General features: G+C 47.0%; 1 protein-coding gene across 1 annotated transcript; it reads right to left on the reverse strand.

The window, feature by feature from the left end:
* Positions 1-1348: 1348 nt before the first annotated feature.
* thbs1b (thrombospondin 1b) lies at positions 1349-13244 on the reverse strand. Its single transcript, XM_034527137.1, has 23 exons — positions 13011-13244; positions 12757-12841; positions 12014-12573; positions 11678-11753; positions 11269-11352; positions 10991-11100; positions 10350-10463; positions 9269-9365; positions 8226-8399; positions 7866-8042; positions 7599-7772; positions 7347-7474; positions 7103-7255; positions 6680-6898; positions 6436-6543; positions 6077-6236; positions 5816-5934; positions 4551-4785; positions 4213-4440; positions 3845-4116; positions 3652-3749; positions 3414-3553; positions 1349-3306 (listed from the first exon to the last, which is right to left on the reverse strand). Exons 2-23 carry the CDS (start codon positions 12818-12820, stop codon positions 3299-3301), a joined length of 3498 nt encoding a protein of 1165 aa, XP_034383028.1. The 5' UTR covers positions 12821-12841; positions 13011-13244; the 3' UTR covers positions 1349-3298.
* Positions 13245-17927: the final 4683 nt, after the last annotated feature.

A 17927-nucleotide genomic window follows, 5' to 3' on the forward strand; every position in this document is an offset into this window, starting at 1 on the left:
GTGTGACAACTGCATCTATGAAGAGGTCCATCCTTCAGTGTTGCCACTTTGTAATAATCCATAATGACTCAAGCCGGGCTGTAACTTATTAAGTGCAAGTCTAAAATGTGCTTATGTGTGGTTTTTCTTTTCTTTTTTAGAACAAATGTGTTTATGTTTTTTGCACGAGCACAGATGGCTAACCACGGCTTAATAACAGGCACTCAAACATCAAAGGAGGGTCGGTGTTAGGAGACTTCATGGGTTCACTCGAGTCCGATTATCGATGACGAGTCGGCAACCTTTATTCACTTAATTTGGCGTGAATCTTCGGCAACAACTAATATTCATCAATTTGCATATTTGAGTATTTCTGTCTGCTCTCCAGCCACAGGCACCACTGTGCTCTGAAAGCCATTATTTCTAATGGCTCGTGACTCGCCACAATGGCGTTCTGCGGCATCGAGCAAAGCCAAACTTTGGGTGCCATGTCATGCTGAGATGTGCGGCGAGAGCAGCTCAGAACTGCATGCCAGGAAATGACATTTGTTCCAACTGTGTTGTTGTTGTTGTTGTGGTGAAAACAGTCGGGCTTAAACACACTGTACACTGTCAGAAATATGTTATTGAGAGGTTGTATTGCCATGGGTTTGTTTGTGTGACCTAAGATATGACATATGATAAGCGTTGTCGTAGAAAATAATATTTTTTGATGCAAGAGCGAAAGTGTAAATACTTTCTTTTACTCTTTTGGATTCTGCTGTTTGTTAATTGGTGACCCTCTGTCCCTTATCAGATCAGGTCTCTTTATTTTTTGGGAATATGTATTTACTGTATGCATGTCGGATTTTGGTAGGTTTTCCACATATCAGTTTTGGATTGTTTTTCTTCTTCTTTCGGACATATGAAAACCTCTAGCAGTGATCATCCAATTCAACCACTGGGTGATCACGATTAGGTATCACCCAAATAGAAAAAAAAAATGTTACAGATCAGCATTCACAGGAAATTGTTTGGATTTTCTTTTTAGCCTCTTGAGTCCCGAAGCCACGGTTTGTGTCGGTCTAATATTTGCTCTCTGTGTTGTGTAACTTTCTGCAGAGGTCAATGCAGATCACACAGGGGTCGGGCAGATCAAGCTGAGGAGCAGACGTCTGTGTCACATTCCTTATGTGGCCTTCATCCCAGAGAGACGACGGGTGCCTCTCTGGAGGGAGGGAGGCCTGAAGCACAACACTGGTTGCTGCCTTCGGGGGAACCGGGTGATCATTTTGACCTTGATTATGTTCAAGTGTTGAGCATCGGAGCTCCAGTGGACCTGATCAAAGTCGTCATGATGAGCTCTGGTTGGTAGTAAAGCTGGTCTGAGTCATCCACCATTTTGTGTTTAATGTAAATCATGTTTGCATCTCCACATCATCTAAACAAAGTATTGATCTGATCAACAATGGACTTAATACTGGATGAAACATGGTAAGATATGGTCTTGGAAGTGTGTAACAAAATAATCGCTATGAATAAAAACAGCATTTTTGCTTTGTACAACTAAGAAAATGTTTACAGACAAGCAAAACTAAATGTACAAAAAAGAATGGTAACATTGATACACATTAACAAAGAAGGTAAAAACAAAAAAAAGAACAGAACATCCTCACGTCAGTGTGCAAACAGTTTATACAGATGGACGTGTGGCCTTTGGTAAGGCAACAAATCCTGATAAATTATTTAAATAGCATTTATCTACACACACGCACACACATAAATCAACCTCTCACAAACAGCTAAGACAATAATTTATCAGCTAAAAACAGCACTGGACATAAATGATAGAGCAAAATGATTTATAAAAAAAAGAAATCTCCCATCTGACTGTTCTTGTCACTGGGGTAGAGATCCTGGGATTGGAAGCTCGTTGTGTCTTTAGGTCTGGAATGTCATACTATTTACAGCTTATGCTACAGTGGCACTAAGATGTCCATCTTCTCAAAGCAATATGAAAAAGTACTTGGTCGTGTTTTTTTGTTTGATCGAATTATACAACAGCTATGAGGTAATATTTGTACATCAAAGATTTCCTTTGTTTTTCATCTCTCTCTGCAGAAAACGCACACAAGTCACATACACTTCATGCTCAATAACCCTATCTGAAGAATGCCTCATTTACTTTGTACAGCGGGAGATGATCGACACTTACATTTTGGATCAGTTTTCACTGTGATATTGGATGGATTATCCATTAAAATTTATTTTGCTGCCTACATTGTAGGCAAGAGTCAATAAATTAAGTGTATTTACATCATTTCAAATTGAAATCCTCAGAAACTGAACGAGGTACATTACTTATTACCAAGGTTTTGACTTAAGATGGTGAGTATTTTGGAGGGAACACTGGCTTTAGCAAATCCTCATATTTTCTTTTCTTACTGGTTTGATATGGGAAGCTTGTCACTTCCATCTCACCCTGAGAGTTGTTTAGTTAACAAGACACCAGCATCAAGAAGGCCCATGGTACTTGTAAGTTCAAAAGATAGCTAATTTAAATTTTATTTTGTATTCCTCTTCTCTACAGAGATTCTTAGGTAGAAACACTTTCTTGTTCCAGTCCACATACAGTACATGCATGACCACAAACATCCATAACATCATGTTCCCCATATTTCTAACTAGTTCTACTCCCAACAGTTTCCTTAGGTCCTCAATAACCAAGAGCCTTAACAAATCTTATTGCTGTATTCATCCTCTGAGTCCTCAAAAGTTGTGTCATTCAGAATCTACATCCTGGCAGATCTGGTAAAGCAAAGGGAATATATCATCAGTTTCTTTTTTCTTTGGGATGTCCATCCCGAAGGTAAGGTAGAGAGGCACACAGGCTGAAGAGGCGAGAGACAAAGAGAGAGAGAGAGAGATGTAAAGGCTTGGAAGTGCATAGTTATCTATGGGGAGCCGTTCCCACACAGAGATGAATGAGGTCTTCCAGAGAGCGAGAAAGCAGGCAGAGCTGGAATAAAAAGGTGTTTGTGTCCTACTGGCAAAGCTAGAGGGCTTGTTTTTTCCCAGCTCTCCCTGCTCTCGTAGATGCTAAGGGTGGAGGAGAAGGGGCTCTCTGATCCTCAACTGGCAATCAACCGGTTGGTGCTCTGCCCAAACCAGCTTCAAGTGACCCTGAGGCTGACCACATGCCCTTCGCCTCGTCCGAGTGTGCGTGTCGCAGGAAAAAGAGTTGTGGAGATAAATCGTTCCCTGGACGTTGCATCAGAATACATAAGTTCATACTTTGTACAAAAAAGGTGCATTCCTCAGACCTTCCTGCGCCGTGCATTTAAACATCTGTTTAAAAAAAAGGAGAAATAATACAAAATGTTAAAAATGGCCTCGATTTTCGGAACAGATCATGAAATGCTTTGCCGGGAAGTTGATTTTACATAAATCCTTACCTCTGCATTCATACTTGAGGTCTGAGAAGTATACCATCTCTTGTGAGAAGACAAAAAGACCGAGTCTGCCGCCGGCATATGTCTTGTCATAGATGCTTCCAGAATCTGCCATGATCTTCTTGCCCTCGTACATCACAACTCTGTAGGAAGGAAGGTGAGGTCCAAAGATTCGGATTACAATATCAAACCCACGTGAAGAGTAAACTTAAATGTGGACTAACTAATATCCTCTGCCCACCTAATGAGTCCTGTTCTCGGTCTGTGGATCAGATGCCATCTGTAGGCGGTGAAGTCTTTCCATCCAACATTCTTAGGGTCATGCCAGAGAGTGCGGACCTAAAGCATGGTGAATTAACAGCCATGAGTTTATCTTTTCAAATGTCCCTGTATCAAAATGATCCACTGAGGTGTGCAACCTCCAAACGTCTTACCTGTCCTGGGGTATTTCCTGTATGCCAGAGGGCGTTCCTGAGGTGCTCTCCTGGGCCGGTGGTGGAGTTAACCACTTTAATGGACAGGCCTGAGTAGCCCTGGGCCTTGGTGGGTTTGTTCGACCAGTATGTCTGCGTAATCTGCTTCCACATCACCACATAGAACCTGGAACTGGACTGATAGCCGAACACAAAGCCGGCGTAATCGTCGTCCCTCTCTGTGTTAATGAAGAAAGTCCCACTGAAGTCCACTGAATTGAACTCGTGGTAACCTGAAATGAAAAATGAAAGTCAAGAGGCCTGATTTTAAATGCACAGAAAGGCTGCATTTTGTACACAAAATATCACAACGTGTTCTTTTTACTTACCAACAGCGATGCCAGGGTCGCAGTTGACAGTCTGTACCAGCTCTTTGCCCTGATGGCGGACGACCCAGTTAGGATCAATCTGCGAGGTGCCTTTAGGGTCAAGAGGAACCATCTGGAACTGGCGGAAGTCTGTCTCACTAATGTCGAAGTTCTCTGGGCACACGTCGTAGATGTCAGGCACGTTGTCTTGGTCAAAGTCGTCTTTGCAAGCATCTCCACGGCCATCACCTGAAAAAAGAATACACATTTCATACTCATTAAAAATGGGAAGTGTGGTTTTTTTCGAACATCTCTAGATACTGTCCTTTTAGGGCTGAAACATGGCCCATTTTGCTCACCATCAGCATCCAGCTGGTCAGGGTTGAAGGCCAGTCTGCAGTTGTCCTTGTCGTCGGGAATGCCATCATTGTCGTCATCGTGGTCACAGGCGTCTCCCTTGCCGTCCTTGTCGTGGTCAGCCTGATTGGCATTCGGGATGTACGGGCAGTTGTCCAGGTTGTTCTGGTGTCCGTCTTCATCGATGTCCTGGTTGCTGTCACACTTGTCTCCCACACGGTCATCGTCTGAATCCACCTGCAATGATGGTGCAATGCTTTGATGTCAGAGTTGTGACTTTTATGGATTAAGGGGACAATTAAGTCTTAGCGATTACATTCCACTCCAGTATTTCCTGCTACCTTCGTTCTCCTACTTTCATTAAGGACTTTCCTTAGGCTGGAATCAGTCAGCAACTTGTAAAGCTGCCAAACTCAATTTGTCTCAGATTTGTCAGCAGGTTTTAGCAACTGAAAATCAAACATCACTCCGCAAGACTTTGTTGCACCTCCAGCTTCTGTAGTGAAGGGCGAAGTCATGCTTGGCGGGACTAGACTCACCCTGCTGCTTTAAGAAAGAATAGGTACAAGGGAAAGGAGCTGAAGGGTGAGATGTAAAGATATGTCTCTCAGTGTCAAATCATACAGTAATTCTGCTACCACAACTTTTGAAGAGGGAATTAATTTGTTGGCAGTTATTGTAATCTTTGGAGCAGCACATTACATTGCTGTGTGCCTGTCTGGACTTGTCTTTTTTGGCCTTTAACTGCAGCGCGCAATTCACTTTATAGTCACTCACAATCTCAATTCACTCTTTCAAGACCACATCAGTGTAGCCGAGTCCCGTTGTTGAGCGCATTCCTGTTTCTCATTGTAGCATAGCACAGGTGGACTGAACAGGCCCATGGTGCACAGACGGGGCATGCACACAGCCCAGGGCCAGCCCATTCCTCAGTAATATCCAGCCTAGGGCCTCTTCTCTCACATTAGCCAGCTAACGTCAATGGGCTATTGAAAAGACCCATAGCCCCCCACCACGCCTTATTGAACTGATGTGCCCTTGAGCTGCATACAGGATTTACTCCACCTTTACATGGCGTGATAAAGCTTAGACAGCTACACAGGGCTAATCACTAAGGCTCTGTCTCAATTGAAAGACAGATATATGCTGAGCTACAGAGAAAGGCAGGGAGATGAATGTGGATTATTGTTGGTGGGTGAGGTGGAAGGAAATGGGGAAGGGCGGTGTATATGTGTGTGTGTGTGTGTGTGTGTGTGTGTCCACGCACCTGATCAGGATTATGTTCCAGCGGGCAGTTATCGCACATGTCTCCCACTCCATCCAGATCTGTGTCTTTCTGGTCCACATTGTACACATAGGGGCAGTTGTCCTTTTCATTCAGTATGCCTGTAGAATCAATGAAAACGTATCATATGAAAAGCCACTACATAAGTACAGAATATTACGAAAAGCATGACTTCAATTCAGCACAGATAGAAAGACGTGGATTTCCAGAGAATGGTTTATTTCTAAACCGTCCAGTGCTCACCATCTCCATCAATGTCCACAGCGCAGGCGTCTCCCTCTCCATTACTGTCTGTGTCCGTTTGGTCTGGGTTACTATTGTAGGGGCAGTTATCACAGCGGTCACCCACGTCATCGCGGTCGTAGTCATACTGCCTGGGGTTGTAGACGAATGGACAGTTGTCCTGTTTCAAAAAGACACAAACAAAAGGCAAGACAAAAGGTTTAGGATAGGTTGTCGAGGGCCGAGCTGGTCATTTGCCATCTGAGCCTGAGTGGATATATATATATATATATATATATATATATAAATATATATATATATATATATATATTTACAAGGGAGGCATCCAGGATTGGCCCCATGTGAAGAGTTGTACTTACCCTATCATCAGGAATGCCATCATTGTCATCATCGTTGTCACAAGCATCTCCAACGCCGTCCTTATCGTAATCTTCCTGCCCAGAGTTGGGGAGGTTGGGACAGTTGTCCTGAATAACAAACAACACAGTAAGAGAGTCATGGACGACGACAAACATACAAGTAATATGACTTCTACTCTACTTCTAAAACAGTCACTTCTGAAGTGCCTTTGCTTTTACGGAGCCTCGCTTTACCATTAATTACCTTTTTGCAGTGGTAGGTGGCGTTTGCCACACACACCAAGTCAAAATTGGGCCATCCATCCAGATCTGTGTCTTCTCCACAGATATGTCCGTTGCCAGCGTAGCCTGGTTTGCACTCGCAGCGGTACATGGGATCGGCAAAGTGCCCGAGGTAGTTACAGCGGGCGTTTTTGTTGCAGTCGTGGCTTCCATCGAGGCAGGGGTTACGAGGCGTGCACACCTGGAGACGGAAGCAGCGATACATAGTTTGAAAGATCAGTGATCAGACCGTCACTGCCCTGGAGACACAAGTGTACTTGCAGCAGTTATTCCTGTTGTCGATATTTTATTTGAATATCATGTGTCCTATCGTTTTTTTGCCGGAGCCTTTGCATTTTGCCGTTCCCCGATTGGCTGATTGACACAAAAACAAGACAGCACTTGCCTGTTTCTTAGCCGCGGCCTGCTCCAAACCTTTGCCAAACGGTTGGGGTCCTGAGTAGCGAGAAGGGCAGGGCAGACAGTTGTAGCCCGGATCGGTGTTCTCACAGCGGTGCACACCATTGAACTCAAAGCAAGCATCTGGGACCTCCTTGCACTGTTTTATGATAAAAAGAACAACTGTTGAGATAATTAAGACTTGGTAGATGTTGAAACAGTCATTAAAGCAAGGTTGAAGGAATTTTTACCTCATCTACATCTTTACACTTGATCCCATTGCCAGTGTAGCCAGCCGGACACTTCCCACACTTCCAGGAGCCATCAGGGAAACTGGTGCACTTGGCTCCAGCAAAGCAGGGGTTAGACAGGCACCCATCTGAAAACAACAATGTTGGCTCATTTTCAAAACATCATTGCGCATAATAAAAAAAAATGGCACGTTTTAAAGAACGCAGATGCACAAAATTCAATTTTAGAAGCTAGAGATTAAAATGCCTCACCAATGGGACAGGCTTTCTTGTTGCACATCTGGATGTCTTTGGCATTACCAACACACTCTTTGCCACCGTATTTGGCTGCGGGGTCATTGCACATGCGTTTACGAGTTTGGTTACCACTTCCACAGGTGAGAGTGCAGGTATCCCATGGTGACCAGGGTCCCCAGTTGCCATTGACTAAGGGAGGCGAGAGGAAAAAAGAAAATACTTTTTATACCTGCGGTGTACAACACACAAATACAAGCAAGAATTTGGGATGGTGAGACTTACTGGGGCACGGAGATTTCTGACACTTCTCGGTTTGCCGGCCCTCTCCCTCACAGTTCTTGCCTCCAAGCTGAGGGGTGGGGGAGTTGCAGAGGCGGATACGGGTTATGACACCAGCACCACAGGTGACAGAGCAGGAGGACCAGGGTGACCAGTGGCTCCAGCTGCCATCCTGCTTGACTGAAGGCAGCAAGAGAAAGGTCAGAGGTCAGTTATCAGGAAGCAAAGCGATGGACCACTGTGGCACTCTCGTACATTATGACACAAATGATGACTTGACACTGTCAATTATGCTGGCTGCTTCACAGGGTCTACTCGTGTGTGTGTTTGGTTGATGGGTGAGAGGATGATGTGTTGACTTACATCGCTTGTCACACTCCTGGAGGTAGCAGTCGCGGGTCTGCACAGAGGTGCCCTCGCAGTTGTTATTGATACGGTCGCAAGAGCGCCCGCGCTGCTGGATGCCCCGCCCACACGACACGGAACAATGGGTCCATTCAGACCACAGCGACCAGCTGTCTTCTGCATAGTCGCTCGCTGAGCAGGAGGGAGAAGGAGAGAGTATGAGAGAGAGGGGAAGAGGCAGACAATAAAAGAGCTATTCCAGCAACCCCCCCCCCAACCCCACCCGACAAACACCCCAAAGCCTAAATGAGGAGGGAAAGCTCTTAAAGCGGAGGGCTAATAGTGTGGATTTAGCTGGGACTTGGACAGATAGAAGGCCGTCTGTTGAGACGGAAGGCAGAGACTAGCATACTGAGAGAAGCTCGGGAAACAGAAAGGGCCACTGTCCTCAGCATACACAGGGATGCCCCATTGGCTTATGTTTTCCTAAAGAGGAAACAGATTTTGCAAACACGGCCCAGGGTGTGTAATGACTTCAACAAGTGGCTGAGGTCTGGATGAATGCAGCTTCCCCTGTTTATTTAGGTTTTGGGCAAGCACTGCAGCCAAGCCTGCATAGGTATGAAGAAAAATGTCACTTCTCCTCATGTGGAAGATGGCTTCACTAAACAGCCGACCGTTTTCCATTCCGCTTTAACAAATTTGGCAAATTATGGCCATTTCAAAGATGTTTCGGAGCACAAAGCGCCAATGTTCCAAACACATAAGCACCCTTTCACTTACTCGGATGTTATTGCAGTTAAATCATCACTAAAGTTAATATGTTTTCTCTTGAATAGAAACCTTTACATGGAGGGAAATATTTGTGGCTTTTTGGTTTCTGTGGCAAATGACATGGAAACGTCTCGCTCTGTGAATGAGGCCGTGTTGGCTGAAATATATACGTTCTGGCATTAAAGGGACATTTACACAGGAGCTTACAGTGAAGGTTGCCATACATGTAATTGCAGTGTACTTATAGCTAAGCAGATCCTAACAATGAATGGGACAGAAATGCTTACGTGTTCCACAGCGTGGGCAGCACTCTCCATCGGGAACAGTAGCATTAGCGCAGTTGATCAGGGAGCAGGAGATCTTGCGGCACACAGTAGCAGAGTTCTGCACAGAGATCAAATGTATCGTTAAACACATCATCAAATATATCGATATCCCCCCCGATGTTGCTTGGGTTAAATCCCCGGTACAGAACTGTGTCACTTATTTGGAGTTGTTTGTCGTGGAAATCATTTTTTAATTAGTGCTCGTTGGACGGTTCATCCAAGTCTCAGTCATTTTCCGTGCAAACAAGTCAGGAAACGATCTGCTCAACATCTGAGTTTGCACATCTTTTCCATGCCAGGAAAACAACCAAAAAGGAGCATTCTGGCTGGGAAGGAAGACCCCAGCAGACAAACCACCTGCCCACTGGGTCAGGAGAGGGTAGGAGTGAAGCCAAAGTCCTAATAATGTAAGTCAGTTCCTCTGTAGAGCCGGACTGGGCTCTGAGCCCCAAACAAGTGAAGCCAGCCTGCCAGCACAACCTGTGTGGGTTTACTGTGAATAATTCAGGGGTAACAACGACCTGTAGCCGTGCCTGCTAATGTTCTCCCTCCTGGATCTGATCACTGATAGGGAAGAAAAGGGGAAATGGGGACAACTTGTGTTTAAGTAGAAGAGGAAATCAGGAAATAAATCTTATTAATGAAAAGCAGGACTCTTCCCAGACAAGTGTTTTGCACCTCAACGGTTGTTTCCAAATATCAGAGGCACGGTCTTGTTCTTAATTACAATGTGTCACTTAAAGTCTTGTCAAGTCACTGTAGGCCACACTCAAGTTGAATTTCTGTCAACAGCCCTCTTATTACAACAGTAAAGGCTGCTGGCCTTCTGCCAGGCCTTCACCCTACTAATTACTGACCAGATCCGTTGACTTGTGGTAAGTGTGTGTGTGTGTGTGTGTGTGTGTGTGTGCCTCGATGTGAGTTGTCTTTGCACAAGTGTTTGTGTGTGCCTGTGTGCAACAACAAGTCCGAACATGGAGTGCACCCCCTCACGCGCGTGTTTAAGTACTTTTAGAGACAACGAACACCCTGGAGATCTCACCTGACAAGTGCACTCGGTACAGTCGTCGACGGTCCATTCGTCTCGGTTCTTGTGCACGATGCCGTTGTGGAGGCAGACGCCGATGCGGTTCTTAATCAGCTTGTTCTCATCCGTCTGGGAGGGAGGTGTAGGAGACACAGACACAACGCAGATATGGGTTATTGATTATTTGGATCCAAGTTAGTTGTCACCTTGGCAGAAACTACCTTTGCTATTAAAATGGGTCTGTATAGTTTTTGAAAAAACACACGAGTATGAGTTGTTTCATACAGATGAAAGAGCAGCATAATGATGTCGTTAAAGGTTTTAGCTATATTAATTCCTCATTGAAGAGTGTATAGAGCTATTGATTACACAACGCATAATGCCTCAACAGGCTCCCTTGTTTTTTAAGCTCTAAAAGTATTCTTAACCCCATTTGATTGACACTAAATAGGATTTTACAGTGCAAAATCCGAGCAATAGAGTTACCTCATCTGCGTATGCGAATACAGAGCATGTGTCTAAAAATGATTTAGCTGGACAACTGTACAGGTGAATGTAACTGGAAGACACGTCTAACAAACACCATCAAAGGCAGATGGGCAGCTGACGGTCTCTTGCACTCTGCCACCAGACGGTCTGGTGGGTTTCTTCCTCACCATCTGGCGGAGCTCACTGGACAGCTCCTTGACCACCACACCGAGGCCCTTCAGCTCCTTAAACATGCTGACCAGGTCCTCGCAGGAGAAGCCACAGACCATCTGCAGGTCTTCACCGGAGCAAAATCACAGGGAGGAAGGACATTAATTGGCAATTAAATACAATACAATAAAATTACTTCTAAAATAAATATGAAAAATCATATATTCTTCGTCTATTATAGTCCATCTCTAGGTTGGAGTCAAATCAACACATGTAACAGTGCACATGTCAGTACCTTTAGTCTTGTGTCCAGTGTATTCTGTTCTGATGGCTGAGGAGCCATTGAGGTTCTCCAGGATCATGGAGTCAGTCGTCATGGCTGAAAGAAGATAAGTACAATAAATCAAACCACATATTTGCACTTTTATCGTTATGGTTGACTTATTGGTGAGTGAGCATATTACATGTATGTTACACATTCCACACTGCAATACATCATTTAGAAAAGTAAGAAGTTGATGCACAGTCCCGACATTGAGACCACAGCACCCTGAGGATATTTGTAAACTGGCATTACTGTGTGTCTGGTTCCCATTTATGGGATGTCTGTAATCAGCAAGCACATTAAGTAGATACTGAATTCCTTGACAAGGACATGGACTCGGCAGGTCATGAAGCAGAGGAATGATGGTCTGACTACTTACAGGTTTGGCATCCTTTGTTGCGGAGGACGGCCTCCAGTGATGCTCCAAACACAAACCTCACGTTTTGGAGGACCCCCTGCAAGTATTGATGCTCAGTTTAGGCTATCATCCGGAACATCAGTAAATAACACCGCTTTTCTTTTTTTAATCTGTCTTAATTAAAACATTGACATAATCACAAAACCTGCGTTTTTTTACGCTTTCGGACATCATCACCAAATTGCATTTTTAAACAAAACTCTCGGCTGACAACATTAAACAAGAGACGTGAAATAAAAAGGAGAAGAAGACAAATCTATTTCCCTAATTTAAAAAATAAATCTCCCGTCTGCTCACCATGAACCTGTCCCTCACGGCTCCTTTGCCAATCCGGAGCTGCGCGCTGTCCGGGGTCTCCAGCGTCAGGATGCTCTGGATGGGCGCATCCAGCTCGGCGGTGTTCACCTCCTCGCATCCCGCGTACAGCTGCGCCCGGTCCTCCTGCACGAACAGCGTGATATTCTTCCAGTGGCCCGTAGCCAGATCCACATCTTCAATGGAAACCACCTGCTGCTTGTTCTCGGTGGAGAAAACGATGTCCAAGGTGTTCGCCTTGCCGTTGGAGACGATCTCAAACACGGGTCCGGAACCGTCCTTCTTCTCCACGGTCAGGAGGCTGCCCCGGGTCCGCTTGAACTGCTTGAAGTTGAGCAGCAGGAGGAAACCCCTCTCGGCGTGGATGGAATCGATCAGGTCCCGAAAGGCGCTCTCGGAGACCGGGGGGATCAGGTCCGGGTCGAGGATCTTGTAGGCGGGGCTGTACGGGTCGTCTCCTTTCACCAGGGTGACCCCGTGGTTCTTCTTCGAGACTTTGACGTGCTCGAACAAGTCAAACACGCTATTGTCGTCCCGGCTCTCTGCGGGTGAATAATAATAATAATAATAAGCAGTGAGCATTTGTCTGGCAGTGCCCGGGGTGTCTGTTGTTTTTAGTTTCAACACACTGCGAACTTAAAACAAAGAATCACACCAGAGTATCTTAATAAATGATAAAAAGATCATTCATATTCTGAACGGTTCTTTAGTTCTTTCAAACTCACCTGCGACTCGCGCACTCTCGCAGGTCCAAAGCATCAATAGCAAAAATATTCCTGTCAACTTCATGGTGAAGCACCAACCGGCTGCCTGTGTCAAATAACCACAAGGGGAAAAAGAAAGAACTTATAACATGAATGTCAGACACATTTTGTGTGTAACAGGTTGCAAATAAATGAATACATTGAGTCAGAATCAATATTTTAATGCCAGTGCAGCTGCAGAAATAGTCACATTCCTTAGAATATGTGCCACCCACCTGCTTCACGAAATCAGCAGAACAGAAGTAGTAAAATCCGGCAAATTATTTAGAAATCCAGCAATAATCCTCAAGAATGAATTTATGGCGAGTTATCTTAAAATGTAAAAAGTTCCACCGTCAAAAGAAGGTAAATAATCAAATCTTTTTTTTTTTTTTTTCTTCTTGATTGCAAACTTGTCCTTGCTGGTATCGGCCGCTAAAAAACTCCCTTTTAAGCCGAGGGGGACAAAGTGCTATTTAAATAGTTTGATGCCATTCCTAAGAAGTGGCCTCGTCCAATCACCGTGAGGGGAGAAAAAGGGACGAGCTTATCCTCTTAGGGAGAGAGAGAGAGAGAAAGAGAGAGAGAGAGAGAGAGAGAGAGAGAGAGAGAGAGAGAGAGAGAGAGAGAGAGAGAGAGAGAGAGAGAGAGAGAGAGAGAGAGAGAGAGACGCTGTGGGACCAACTTCAGTGTGTTGCTCTCAGACTTTTAATGGACCAGTGTTTCCTGTGACTGCGTCTCTCCATCAGTCTTCAGAAGCATTTTCATCTCAGAGATTCCCATAAAAACTATTGTTATAGTCCTATGATATTTCACAGGTGTCTCTCTGGTATGCAAAGTAAAAATATATAAACAAAACAAAAACACAATATTAATTTTTATTTTAGAGCCCTTAGGGTGTCAGGCATAGTGCATGATAATATTAAAAGAATGTTGCAGCTACTGTGGCCAATACTACACATCTGGAACTTATATTAGTTATTTCTTTGTTTTTGTATTTCTTTTATTTAATTTGATGCAATTTATGTTCCTAAGAAACATTCTATAAGGTATATATATGTATATATGACTGTTTTGTTGTATTCTTAAATATACTATGGAATGACTCCTGCGTATTGTTCAGACTGTTTAAAAGTGTTTTTCATGTTAAATACGTCTGAACACGGGTGGGTTTCAGTATTGATTTTCTACTATTATCCTCAGCGTGTTGCAGTTCCAGCTCCAACCGCTAGGAGCCGACTTGACTTCACTGAAAGGTGCCCTGAGGCAGTTACTGCTGCAGCACACGAACTGACATTCACATTTTCACTGTTATTGAGTTTTTGTACAAAAGAATAATAATTAGAGAAATGAGTAACACTGGAGATGATGTGCCGTCATATCTTAAGTCTTTGAGAACTGGGAAAGTGGTAGGAAATCTTCCAGAGTAAGCTGATTCTGTGTTATTAAGTACTCCATGCATTAATGTCAAAGAAGAAGAAAATAATAATAATAATAATAAATAATTCAACAGGACCACGGCAAATAATGTTGTGAAACAGAGGCATTTGACAATGTATAGATAAAAGCATGAATAAATTCATAAAAACATTTCATATTCTATATAATCAGACAACAAGTAGGGGCTTAAATAGGACACTGTCTTTGTCATTCTCACTGTAGACCCAGCCTCCCATTATCAGGCCAGACACTTGTTCATCCAGGGTTTTCGAATAAAGTTGAGGTTTTTCCACATATGTCTGACAAATGCAGGTAGCATATACAGCCCATATGCTCAGAACAACATCACACCATATGTCAAGAGTATTAGTCAGTAATTTATTAGTGTGAGAGCACTTTAGTGAAGTGAACTTAGTCCTTAGAGGTCAGATTTGACTGCTGTTTTAAATTTATGTTGCAGGATCATCAAAACTAAACACTGACTAAGCTGTTTATACTTTCTTGGAAAATCATTGTTTATGGTACACAGGGAAAATTAACCAGATGGTGACATGGATTTATTTCCAAATTATTTCATTTTAGTGCTTTCCCCGAAGCATTAGGAAAATGGGAAACATTTCAAGCCAATAGCAATCACGCTGTGGTACTCTTGCAATTTCTGTCACTTTATTCTCTTGTCCACTTTTCAATCAGGATGCAAATGGCTCTGATATGCTTCAGTGTGGTGGAATTTCATCCCGACCACGTGGCTTGTCATAAGTTTATTTTCTCATTCATTCATTTTTCATCTTCCAGAGCTGTAACTTTTACCATTCAGAAAAGAGACATGTACAAATGCAATAGATCAAGAAGTGGGGGCAAATGTCACAGCGAGTGTCCTCGGCTGTGTCGAAACAGGCCGTGTGTCAGGATCTGTAGTGTTGTTTCGTGTTTCCTGTCTTATTTTGAAGTCCTTGTCTCTCGTGTCCTCTGTTTCTCTTCACTTCCTGTCCCTGTGATTGTCTGCCCTGTTCCTGATTGTTTCCTCCTGTGTCCAATCACCTGCACCAGCCCTCTGTATTTAAGTCCTGTTCATGTCATTCCCCTTGGTCGGTTCGTCTTGTCTAGATCGTGGAAGATCTTGTGTGCATGTTTTGTATCCTGGTTTTTTGGAATCCTGTTTTGGAATCCTGTTTAGCAATAAAAGTTGCTTTTCCATCGTTGACGGCGTTTGGGTCCTGTGTTCCAAGCTGCACATAACAGAACGAACCGACCAAAGATGGACCCAGCCTACAACCCCTTCGAAGGGACCCGCTTGGCCTATGGGGGCCCTCGTAGCCTCCAGAAGGGGAACTACAACCCCCATAGGGTCTCGGCACCAAACCCATTCGAAGGGACCCGCTTGGCCTATGGGGGCCCTCGTAGCCTGCAGAAGGGGAACTACAACCCCCATAGGGTCTCGGCACCAAACCCCTTCGAAGGGACCCGCTTGGCCTATGGGGGCCCTCGTAGCCTCCAGAAGGGGAACTACAACCCCCATAGGGTCTCGGCACCAGACCCCTTCAACGGGACCCGTTGGGCTCGTAGCCCCAGTGGCAGAGGTCACGCAGGCCCAGCCCCGGAGTGGGGGGCGCAAACCTCCGGACCGCGTCGGTGGAGGGTTCCGGCTGCCGCCTCTGTGCCGCAGACTACTCCGGTTCCCGCAGTCGCCTCCGTGCTGCAGCCCTCGCCTGTTCCTGTTGCCGCCTCCGTGTTCCGGCCAACCCCAACTTCCTGGGACCTATTGGACTTCCGGCCGGCCCTTGCTTCCTTTGCCTTGTCCCAGGACGCTTTCCGGGACATGATGGAGTCCCTCCAGGCGTTAGACAGGGTCCTGCTTCGGCCGCAGTCCCCGCCGGTTCCTGCCGATGCTGTCCTGTCGTCGCCTCGGCCGACTCCAGCTCCCCGTGTCCTGTCGGCGCCTCGGCCGATCCCAGCTCCTCGTGTCCTGTCGGCGCCCCGGCCGACTCCAGCTCCCCGTGTCCTGTCGGCGCCCCGGCCGACCCCAGCTCCCTGTGTCCCGTCGGCGCCCCGGCCGACCCCCGCTCCTCGTGTCCTGTCGGCGCCCCGGCCGATCCCAGCTCCTCGTGTCCCGTCGGCGCCCCGGCCGACTCCAGCTCCCCGTGTCCTGTCGGCGCCCCGGCCGACCCCAGCTCCTCGTGTCCCGTCGGCGCCCCGGCCGATCCCAGCTCCTCGTGTCCTGTCGGCGCCCCGGCCGACTCCAGCTCCCCGTGTCCTGTCGGCGCCCCGGCCGACCCCCGCTCCTCGTGTCCTGTCGGCGCCCCGGCCGATCCCAGCTCCTCGTGTCCCGTCGGCGCCCCGGCCGACCCCAGCTCCTCGTGTCCCGTCGGCGCCCCGCCCGATCCCAGCTCCTCGTGTCCCGTCGGCGCCCCGGCCGATCCCAGCTCCTCGTGTCCCGTCGGCACCCCGGCCGACCCCAGCTCCTCGTGTCCCGTCGGCGACCCGGCCGACCCCAGCTCCTCGTGTCCCGTCGGCGCCCCGGCCGATCCCAGCTCCCCGTGTCCCGTCGGCGCCCCGGCCGATCCCAGCTCCCCGTGTCCCGTCGGCGCCCCGGCCGCCCCCGGTTCCCCGGGTCACGTCGCCGCCCCGGCAGACCCCGGTTCCCCGGGTCACGTCGCCGCCCCGGCCGACTCAGGCTCCCTGTGTTCGGTCGCCACCATGGCCGCTTCCGGCTTCTGTTCCTGGGGTTCCCCCGGAGCCCGTCTGTTCACCTGGTGGTCGCCCTTCTGCCCGTCCCCCGGAGCAGGTCTATCTGCCTGGTGGCAGTCCTTCAGCCCGTCCGCCTGGTGGTCGCCCTTCTGCCCGTTCCCCGGAGCAGGTCTATGTGCCTGGTGGCCATCCTCCTGCCCGTCCCCCGGAGCCCTTCCGTCCGCCTGGTGGCCGTCCTTCAGCCCGTCCCCCAGAGCCCTTCCGTCCGCCTGGTGGTCGCCCTTCTACCCATCCCCCGGAGCAGGTCAGTCCTCCTGGTGGTCGTCCTCCTGCCCGTCCTCCGGAGCAGGTCAGTCCTCCTGGTGGCCGTCCTCCTGCCCGTCCTCCGGAGCAGGTCAGTCCTCCTGGTGGTCGTCCTCCGGCCCGTCCCCCGGACTTCTTCTGCCAGGCTTTTGGTCCCGCCTCCGGCTCCCCTTCACCCACCCTGGGGGACTGTGTTGGGTCGTCTGGAATCCGCCCCTTGAGGGGGGGGTTATGTCAGGATCTGTAGTGTTGTTTCGTGTTTCCTGTCTTATTTTGAAGTCCTTGTCTCTCGTGTCCTCTGTTTCTCTTCACTTCCTGTCCCTGTGATTGTCTGCCCTGTTCCTGATTGTTTCCTCCTGTGTCCAATCACCTGCACCAGCCCTCTGTATTTAAGTCCTGTTCATGTCATTCCCCTTGGTCGGTTCGTCTTGTCTAGATCGTGGAAGATCTTGTGTGCATGTTTTGTATCCTGGTTTTTTGGAATCCTGTTTTGGAATCCTGTTTAGCAATAAAAGTTGCTTTTCCATCGTTGACGGCGTTTGGGTCCTGTGTTCCAAGCTGCACATAACACCGTGCTTTGACCAACTCAAGCTTCTTCTGGCTCTACGTTGCAGCGTAACTGCGCGTGTTGATGCATAAGACACACATCTTTATATATAAAGACAGGTTGAGTTTTACAGACATAAATGTCTGGAAGCTCTACCCTGAGCTGATGAGTCTCT

This window comes from Cyclopterus lumpus, chromosome 24 (assembly GCF_009769545.1).
Source record: "Cyclopterus lumpus isolate fCycLum1 chromosome 24, fCycLum1.pri, whole genome shotgun sequence".
Lineage (NCBI taxonomy): Eukaryota > Metazoa > Chordata > Actinopteri > Perciformes > Cyclopteridae > Cyclopterus > Cyclopterus lumpus.